The sequence below is a fragment of the Notothenia coriiceps genome, unplaced genomic scaffold, assembly GCF_000735185.1.
Source record: "Notothenia coriiceps isolate Sejong01 unplaced genomic scaffold, NC01 NC01_scaffold00024667, whole genome shotgun sequence".
In the NCBI taxonomy this organism is placed as follows: Eukaryota; Metazoa; Chordata; class Actinopteri; order Perciformes; family Nototheniidae; genus Notothenia; species Notothenia coriiceps.
The window spans coordinates 931,590-941,978 of NW_011357368.1; the positions used below are offsets into that span (position 1 = coordinate 931,590).

Below are 10,389 nucleotides of genomic sequence, written 5' to 3' on the forward strand. Positions count from 1 at the left end.
TGGTCCCCTCTTCTTCATGTCTCTTCTACATCAACATGTGTCCCCTCTTCTTCATGTCTTCTTCTACATCCCCCAACATGTGTCCCCTCTTCTTCATGTCTCCTTCTACATCAACATGTGTCCTCTTCTCCATGTCTTTCTTCATCAACATGTGTCCCTCCTTTCTTCATGTCTCGTTCTACATCAACACGTGCCTCCTCTTCTTCATGTCTCTTCTACATCAACACATATCTCTTAATTCATCTACATGCAACTGTGTCCATCTCTCTTCATGGTCTCTTCACATCAACATGTGTCCCCTCTTCTTCATGTCTCTTCTACAATCAACATGTGTCCCTCTTCTTCATGTCCTTCCTACATTCAACACGTGTCCCCTGCTTCTTCATTCTCTTCTACAGTCAAGCACAGTATCCCTCTCTTCTTCATCTACATCAAACATGTGTCCCCTCATTCTTCCATGTCTCTTCTACATCACATGGGTCCCCTCTTCTCCATGTCTCTTCTACTCAACATTGTCCCCTCTTCTTCATGTCTCTCTAGCTCAACATGTGTCCTCTTTTCGTTCTACTGGTCTTGTCTACCATCGAACATGTGTCGCCCTCTTCTTCATGTCTCTTCTACATCAACATGTGCCCCCTCATTCTTCATGTCTCTTCTACATCAAACATGTGTCTCCTCTTCTCCATGTCCTCTTCTACATCAACATGTGTCCCCTCTTCTTCATGTTCTCTAACAAATGTGTCCCTCTTCTTCATGTCTCTTCTACATACAACATGTGGTCTCCTCATTCTCCATGTTCTCTTCTACATCAACATGTGTCCCTCATCACCATGGTCTCTTCTACATCAACATGTGTCAGTTCTTTGACATGTCTCCTCTACATCGGACATGGGGACGGTCTTCTTCATGTATCTAAACTAACAGTCACAAGTCAGTCCATTCTTCAATCACTTCTACATCAACATGTGTCTCCTGCTTCTTCATGTCTCATCTAAATCAGACATTGTGTCCGCTCTTTCTGATCATGTGATCTTGCTGAAGAACAGTCAAAACCTTTAAAGCAGAACGAATGTTAAGTTAGAATACGTTTTGTAAATGCCCTGGTTTGATTAAAGCTATAAATACTTTGAAAACTTCCATGGAAGACGTGAAAGGAATGATTTATTCTTGCGTTTATATATATTTCAGCACAAATGAAAGGCCGACATTCATCCTCATCATCATTTTGTGGACATGCTAAGTATTTCCAGGCAAACAATCTTCCCAAAACGAATAAAGCCAAGAAGTAGTCATATGTGAAACTGCTTGAATCCATTAATATCAGGGGCTACAGTATCTAGAGCCTGCCAATCATAATCACATTGTAAAGTGTAATTAACGCGGTAATGGGTGATCGGTGTTGGGCTCTTTACTTCCCATATTCCTGCACGTCACCATTAATCATCTGCTCCCTGACCCCTTCCTCAGTTAATCTTCTGTCTGCAAACAAAAAACACAACAACCGCCTTGGAGCAGTTATTAAACCTCAGTCCAAGGTTTACAATGAGTCTGAAGAATAAGAAGTGAGAGAAGAGGAAACAGAAAGCCTTCAGTGAGCTGTCAGTCAAACAGACCGTCTGAATGAGACGGATTATTCAGTAAAGACCCTCAAACATGAATCGGACAGACGGTCAGTCAATGTGTTTGAAATTGTCAGTTTAAGGAGATGATCGCTTCAAAACTCCTGAAAGCAGCCAAGGAATATTTTGTATTTTATAATAGTTTTAATAATCTTTGCCTCATCAATAGGCGCGTTCACACCCGGAGTAACTTTTCCCCAGTACTTTCCCGTTTAGTTCCGTTAGTACCCCTTAGTCGCGTTCACAGCCAAAAAGAGACTTAGTGCCCGGGAGAACTTTGAACCTATTTCCTATTTTTAGTGCCTGCTAGAGAGGTGGTAACTCTCCTGGGGGAAGAAAGGTAAGCAAAAAGAACCAATTTCTATTGGCTGGGGCGAATTGCAAGACCACGCCCGGTAAAACTCCTGAAAAGGTTTTTGAAGCCGCCATTGTATTTGCTGGCATTAGCATTATTACCATTAGCATTAGCCTGGAGCACCAAAAGCAGAGGAACGTAACCTTATGGCCAGCCAGCCGCACCAACGACAGAGAGACAACTTATGGAACACAAGACATGTGAAGCGTGGAGATGAGGAGGTGTCAGCGTTCTGGGCGATTACTCAGAAGGCTCCCAGTAGAAACTGCTGGGAGCCCCCAGCAGCTTCTACTGAAGCCAGGCCCCCAACTCCGGGGACTTCCGGCCGAGGACTTTCGGGTGGCAGTATACGCCGTGAAGTGGTTTGTGGCCTGCCAGTAAACCCAAAGCAGAAGAAGACGAAGTGAAGTCAGCGGCTCATTTGCGTAATCTTCCCTCAGGGAAAAGTACTCCGGTGTGAACGCGATTGGTACTTAGTGCCCTGGGGTTGTAAGTGCCGGAGCACTAAGTGCCGGAGCACTAAGTACGGAAAAGTACTTGGTGTGAAAGCGGCTAAGGACTGTTTTTAAATGTCATTTTATAACGTGTTTCCTCTACACTATTTCTTAATGCTCTTACATTTTTGTGAAGCACTTTGAACGGCCTTGTGCTATATAAATCAACTTGCCTTGGCTTGCCTTACATGTTTTAGTGCATGTAAACGGTCTGCAAAGGCTAACATCCCTGTGATCCCTCCAGAGGCAGTATGAGAAAAATACAGATCTCTCTGAACATTACAGCATGGAAACATGTCACAGTAAAGGCACTAAATAATGATATGAACCTCAAAATGGGCAGAACAGTCCCTTTCATTTCAAATTGGAGCATGTTGACCCCAAAAAGTCTTCCAGCTGCTGCTATCGTAAGTGAAACCCAGAAGATTGAGTCAGGTTAAGGAATATTAAAGCCCTTCATATATCTCAATAATCCGTTCAGTGACATGCTTTGTTATTTCCAGACCAAATATGGATAAAATTGTGAAAACAGAAGAGAATTCGTTGTGTATTGACCTTTAATATTCAAAGACAAAGTCTTCAAAGACGTGCCGTACAGCTTCCAGATGTTAGTCTGAAAGTGGAGCGTGGTGTTCCTGAAGAATAAAGCATGTTACACATATTTCTCCAGTCAACTTCTTTGAATAAATAAAGACAGAAACAGGAATCGTGTGGGATAACCATCTTGGGATCGGAGCCACAGACTGCCAAACAAAAAGTGCCGTCTGTGATTTATGAGATCTGCTTTAACTAAACAGGAGTGTGTGTTGTTCTTAGACACACAGATGTGACGCAATACTCACACATTGTATTCTCTTTAATTCAGGTCTGGACACACTGGCATGAGAAAGGCCAACATGTGGTCGCCTGATTTCTCTCTGAGGCTGCAGAGAATAAAAAGAGAGCATCAAGACGGCATTACTTCAAAAAGTCTCCTCTCCTGATTGTGGATTTTTGAGCATTTAATGCAGTTGGATAGACTTCCTGTCAAAAAGTGTGTTTGAATAGTTGTTGTTATTTTGAAATGCTGTTGATTTAGTACATTGTCAATCAATCAATCAGTCAATCAATCAATCAATCAATCAATCAATCAATCAATGTTTATTTATATAGCCCAATATCACACATGTTACATTTGTCTCAGTGGACTTCACAGTTTGTACAGAATATCAGTATGACAATACGACACCCTCTGTCCTTAGACCCTCTGTCCTTAGACCCTCTGTCCTTAGACCCTCACATCGGACAAGGAAACACTTCCAGAGAAAACCCACAGTTTAAAGGGGAACATGGGAGAAACCTCAGGGAGAGCAACAGAGGAGGGATCCCTCTCCCAGGACGGACAGACGTGCAATAGATGCCGTGTGTACATCGAAGAGATAATACATTTACAACATAGGTAGACTGAATGTTTGGAAATGCTTGTGTCTGTAATAAGAAGATGAATCCACGTTGTCCTGTGGGAAATGAATGAAAACGTAACAAAAAAAGATATTGAGGATTTTTTTGTTAATTTAATAATAAATATAAAAATACAAAATGTTAATAACAATCAATAATTTCTGTGAGAGGTGATTTACACTTTAACGGTACGTCCACACGGTTCCGTCGCCTTGAAGCTTGCCGGTGGGCGTGTCTGGCGTGCGACCAACAACCAATCACATAAATCTCCCGCCCCGGACACACAAGCACGCGGTTTGATTGGCTAGCACTTGTACTGGCATACGATTTGATTGGCCGGCGTTTCCGTCGTGAACTTTTCTCAACTTTCGAAGCGAGCAACGGAGGCAAAGCGACGGAACCACAACGCAGTTCGGCAAAGCGTGACGTCACCCCGTTCAAAGTGCGTCTCCGTTGAAGCACGCAACGGAACCGGGTGGACGTACCGTAAGTCACCTGAACATTGAGTTCATTTCATAATAAGAAAATACAAAAAGTAGTCAAAAGAAAAGGGAAAGAAAAGTGGAAAAGAGAAATCCTAACACACATGTTGTGGTTGTTTGTGTGAATGTATGGACATCTGCTGGCTGACGTTAAAGACCTGAATCATTATTATTATCTCCGTTTGAAGCTGGGAATATTCGCCCCACTTCCCTCTCAGTGTCCACGTTCATTTTGAGTAAAATCGCCTAGTGCCTGATGATACTTTAACACAAAACCTCAGACACATTTAGATGAGAATTTGGCTGATCTTGTGGATTCTGGGACACTGCATCTTTTTAAATAAAAGAATCAAAATAATGATGTTTTCTATAAACATCCAGAAGAGTTTGCTATAGATTGACTGAGGACTGTTTATTAAAGCACTTATTTGACGAACACTATTTGTTGCTTTATTCTTTATTATAAAGACTCAATGGTTCGTTTCCCTCCGAACCATCAGTAGCACATGTGCTCTGCCAAGCGTTGGGAAATCAGTGGGTTTTGTGTGTTATTTGTCTCCGTTCTGTTTCCAGCTGCTGTCCCAGTTTACTGTCCGTCATCACATCCTGTTTGTCTCTCATGTCAGTTAATAAACGGCCTCTGTGACAAACTCTGGGAAGTTTCCTGCTCTTTAAACCCAGCCTAAGCAGACTCAAAGCATCCACAACATTTCAACACGGGTGGATTTAATTAAAAGAACAAACACTTAAAATGTCTGTCCAATACTAAAGCAACCTGTTCAAAAGGTGTTGGGTTTATATGCTATATACAATCAGTACACCTCATACTGATCTTAAACTCAAATCTCCACAAACATTAGAGAAACCACTGGAGGAAGAAGAATTACTGTAAGTAAAAGTACAAATACTACACTGTAAAATGACTGTACTGGAAGTGTAATTACTGCATTAAGAATGGTAATAATTTAAAGGTCGAACAGGAAAACATAAGTAAGAGCAAACTTAACCATTACATAAACACACTTAATACAAAATGAACAAAAACAACTTGTTAGAGACATTTTTTTTTGTTGATAATTAATGTATTATTTTCTTATTAATTTAGATTTCAATATATTCTTTCCATTTATTAATTTAATTAAATATTCGGATAATAGCTTTGATTTATTGGATTAGCTGTTATATAAGGAAGGGGTGGGACTGAGCCTCAGCGGGAATTGTCTCCAGCACGGAACGGGGAATCGGTCTCTGACCTCACGTTACACTGATCATTTTGTTTATTTTTTTGGAAGAAGTCAATCAATCTGCCAGAGGACGGCACAGAAATCAGCGCCTACAGAGTTTTATTTGGACTGTTTTTAACGTGCGAGTCAAGAAGCAGATCCCTGTTAATGTGGCACAGTTTTAAATATCATACAAGAACCGGCCACGACAAAATTATAGGTATTTAAGAAAAAGCAGGAAAATGTAATCAAAGTTTTAAGCGAAAAGGAAAATAAAAACAAAAAAGTATTGTAAAGATTAATTTAAGATAATAAAGGTACAAATACTACACTGTAAAAATACTCTGTTAGTTAAAGTACTGCATTGGTAATGGTACTTAAGTGAACTTATTTCAAGAATGATAAAAAAACGTACATAAAGTAAGAGTAAAATGAATCATTACAGAAAAACACGTAACATAATAAAAAATGAACAAAAAAAGTAAAGGTATTTGAGAAAAAACAGGAAAATGTACTCAACATTTTAAGAGAAAAGGAAAACAAAAACATATTATAAAATACATGTAAGATAATACAAACAGTGGCGCCCCCCCCCACTCTTCCCACATGTTAGATTGTCATTCAAAATTAAAAATGAATAAAAAAATATATTTCCAAAAAAAAAAAAAAGTATTTTTATTTTTAAAGAACAAGGTAAATATTATATAGTTGGTATCAGTAAAATGTATAATCTACAATAACATCTCGTTTAAAATTGTTTTACGATGTCTAAAGTTACTGATAAGTCACATGTTTCCTGCCTGGCCGCAGCGTGTATCATTACCCTCTCTCGTCCGGGCGGTAGAAAGGAGCCCTCAGCCAGAGCAGCAGCAGCCAACAAGCTGACTGTTGCTATCTGTAAACTATGCCACCGAAACATAATTTCAGCCAATCAGTCGTCAGATCTGATGCTCAAAGGGCGCCCTGTCAGCGCCCTGGCCTGTGTGTCCGTGAGTTGTTTAGACTCGTATCCAAGGTGACGCTACAGAGTAGTTGTCGAGGATGGCTGCGTCCTCAGGTGTAGACTCCGGTGCTAGTGGATCGCCGGAGCTGTAGATTAACATTTACATGCTTATTGTAGTTGTAAGGGCAATGCCTGTGGCACCATGGAGCATATGTGTGTTGGACCTGTATTTTATTTCGACAGAGGGTCGAGTTGTCGATTCTTGTTCTCAGACTTTGAGTTGCGCGCGCTGCTAAAGAGACGCGCTACCATGGAAACCAAACAATGGTGTNGTAAGGTGCAGCATTTCGATGAACTGAAATAATCTCTACTTGAACTGTACTGTAATAGTACTCGCCTAAACAGCCAGCTTGACATTAGGCTTGTCATTGTATTTATGTTTTTTTAAAGAAAAATTAACTTGTCCACATTGCTTACCGAAAGGGCAGATCTGCTGGCACTAACAATGTCTCCTGCTGTGGAGAACACCCTCTCGCTAGGGGCAGAGGTAGCAGATACAGCCAGGTAGCGCTTTGCTAACATGGCAACATAAGGATATTTGGCGTTTGTAATAGCTTTGGCTCGGTCTGAACTTTTTGCAAGTGTTGGAGGCTTAAATGCTAGCGCCGCGGGAGTTGGGTTTACACTTCAGTCTTTTTTCTTTTGGTACCGGTGATATTCACGTTCGGGTGATGCCTTTTCAAATGAGTGTGCAAGTTTGATGTATTGCCAGCCGCGTAACCAATTTTAGTTGAACAATGCCGACAAACAGCTTAGGTTCGGTCCACCTGTCTTTGTCCGTCATCCTTGTACGTAACTGCGAAACCAAAATGTTCCCAAACCGGAGAGTTCAATGATGCTGGAGGATTTGAGCTCAACTTTATCTGCGTTCGCCATTTCCTCAAATTACTGACTAAATTTGAACGCATCCCTGTGACCAGCTCTCATAGTATGCCTCTCGTCCAATGAAATTACTTGGTCGCTCTATGACTCGTTGAACCCAATGTGAGCAAATTACTCTGAATGCTGCAACGCAGCACCTGAGATTACTTTCAAAAAGTTGTTCACGTTCTCAATTTTTTGTTCAAGTTTAACGTTATATTTGTTCGGTACACGTGTCCGTACCGAATAATTTCGGTATGAATACGTATACCGTTACACCCCTACTGCACACATACACAACTATAACTAAATGACTTACCTTGACCTTGTTAAGGGTCAGAATCTCAATGACTTGAGCTCTTGCCAAGTCCTCTCCATCCTCCCCTCTGACAGCTGCCAGCTGACCAGTCACAGGTCTAGACAGAGGATGGTGGGTGGAGCCTTGGCTGTAGAACATGCGCATTGCTTCCTCCATGGCCTCCTGGGCATTGGAATAGTTCTCACCTACATACCTAAACAAATAGAAAAAGGTTTTTAATCTGTGAAATGTAGTAATCAAAAACAGTTTGCTGGATGTTGCATTAACAAAAGCAAACATGTAGTTTACATTTAGTTTGTAAATCCCTTCACCCACTGAATAAAAAAAGGGCACTAACATCTGGCTTTCTTTTGGAAAGGTTACAATCAGCATTCCCAGAACAAATGCAGTCACAGGTATTTTTAGGATTGAGCTTAGATTGGCAGTAGTTTAAACATTAAACACTAGCAGACATGCTAGTGTCTTTGCCTGAGTTTTGCAACGGTTCACAATCAAATACAACTGAGCAAGCAATACTCCTATATTGTTGGTACAACATATGGTTTACTGACACCTACATGATCTGTAAGTTCATATTTTTCATTCAAAATAAACTTCACAAAGCTTTAATTTATTATTTAAGGTCTTGCCATTGGCTGATGAACGACTCTTCTGTTGTGTGTACTGTTATTAGCTCCAGGAAAGGATATTGCCAACTTGTGCGTCTCACCTTAACGTAACAACATTGCTGCCTTTGGCCTCAGTGACGAGCACAGAAGGGTACTGCTCCGCTGGAAGAAGCAGATCTTGAGGCACCGCAGACCCCAGGACCTCCAGACCAGAGGGAAGGAGACGGCGTCTACCCTGCTGGCTTTCCTGGCTGTCTACGGCTTTTATGACGGCTTTACTAGAGTAATACAGGATGGCCTGAGAACAGAAGAGTACATCAACAACAAACACAATAATTTATACAGTTTTTCAAGAATATCAGTGGCAGGAAGGATGTCTAACACCTCCCTTAATAATACAAGGTAATGGCAGAAATTAAATCATTATTTCTGTTGGAAACAATCCACATTTTATCCACACCAATAAATCAGGTTAGTGATGAGTTATTCCATGCCTTCAAGGTTCACTTCTCAGTAGTGAGAGAGCATTAACTGAGGAATAAATAATTATGCACTACTCTTGAGGACATTGTGTACTTACCTTCTTCTTGTCATGTGGAACAGGGTACTCCACAGTACATATATCCAGCAGAAGAGACAAGTTGTTCAGAACCTGTTCGGGGAATGGCGTCTTGTATGTGTCCATCAAGAGTTTGGGCAGAGCGTGGGCCCACAGACCTTGACTGTACTTTAACAGAAGCTCCTTTATTCTCTGACGCACCTCAGCAGACACAACATCAGCAGAAGCTTTCGAGGCAGGGCAAGGGACAGGGTCAGAGTTAGGGGAGAAGGTGACCTTTAAAAGGGGTAACATCTCAGGGCCAGGATGGAGGGAAGAAGCTGATGGATGAGCTTTAGTGGATGCCAGGCAAGTCCAGGTAGGGGCGAAGGAACGAGTGTTTTGGATGTCGGTAGTTGTAGGAAAATTGTGATTATCTCCACCATCATTGGGATTGACTAGATTAACAAAGGGCTGCAAATGTGGAGCAAGTGCTGGGTTGCGGGCGGGACTGCGCAATGTGACTGAAGACAATGGTTTACATGAAGAGAAAGTGACAGTTTTTGGAGGAAAAAGGAAGGTGGGCTTAGCTAAGGGGGAAAGACTGGGTTTAGGGACAGGGATAGGAGAGCGGGGGATTGAGGAAGTTGTGTCGGATGTTGGGGGACAGGTAGAAACAGGTTTGGTGATACTTCTTGAATTGGTGGGTGGTGCTGGAGCCCCATTGGTCATGCTACTTTTAAGAACAGTACTAGTCTTAAGGGGCAGAGGAGGGTAGACGAGGCGGTCCGATCGGTTGGGAGATTTTTCCACCTGTGAGGACCAGACGGGAGACAGAACAAGGAGGAAGGACATTTTACCACTTCCTATTCAAGTTTTGTCTAGGTCAGTGGTTCCCAACCTGTGGGCCGCGGCCCCCTGGTGGGCCGCGAAGGTATTGCAAGTGGGCCGCCAAATCTTTTCCAAAATAGTATGATTTTTGTGGGGGGGAAATCTGATAAAAATATACAGAATATTTAAAATGATATAAAAAATGTAATTATTCTTTTCATCATTGCATTTTTCCTTAAAATATTAGATATGTGACGAGCAGAGAGATAGGAACATTTGTTGTAATCGGCCGGACTACTTTGCTGCGGGACCGGCGGGACAGCTCTGCACTTGATTGATGCTGATTGTGTAAACTGTAATTAAGTTAGAGTAGAGCAGAGTATTAAAATGGATAGCTGGCTAGCAACAGGGAGTATTAAAAGGAAAGAGAGACCAGAGGCTGTCAGTGAATCGACCGGTGATCTCCTGGCCGTCAAACAAAAAAGAAGAGTTCGAAGAAAGTTTTTTGTTTGACGGCCAGGAGATCACCGGTCGATTCACTGACAGCCTCTGGTCTCTCTTTCCTTTTAATACTCCCTGTTGCTNATGAGAGAAGTAGAAAGGTTTTCTGACACTT

General features: G+C 41.7%; 1 protein-coding gene across 1 annotated transcript; it reads right to left on the reverse strand.

Moving 5' to 3' along the window:
* Positions 1–1,467: 1,467 nt before the first annotated feature.
* LOC104955388 (tudor domain-containing protein 7A-like) lies at positions 1,468–9,797 on the reverse strand. Its single transcript, XM_010782716.1, has 4 exons — positions 8,985–9,797; positions 8,506–8,702; positions 7,797–7,989; positions 1,468–1,479 (listed from the first exon to the last, which is right to left on the reverse strand). Exons 1-4 carry the CDS (start codon positions 9,795–9,797, stop codon positions 1,468–1,470), a joined length of 1,215 nt encoding a protein of 404 aa, XP_010781018.1.
* Positions 9,798–10,389: the final 592 nt, after the last annotated feature.

Excerpts from the sequence above, each read along its gene's own strand:
- LOC104955388 (XM_010782716.1), bottom strand. The coding sequence starts at position 9,797 with ATGTCCTTCCTCCTTGTTCTGTCTCCCGTCTGGTCCTCACAGGTGGAA. Across the intron at positions 8,703-8,984 it reads TTCCACATGACAAGAAGAAG|GCCATCCTGTATTACTCTAG; the intron begins GTAAGTACACAA and ends TTCTGTTCTCAG. Across the intron at positions 7,990-8,505 it reads AGCAATGTTGTTACGTTAAG|GTATGTAGGTGAGAACTATT; the intron begins GTGAGACGCACA and ends CTATTTGTTTAG.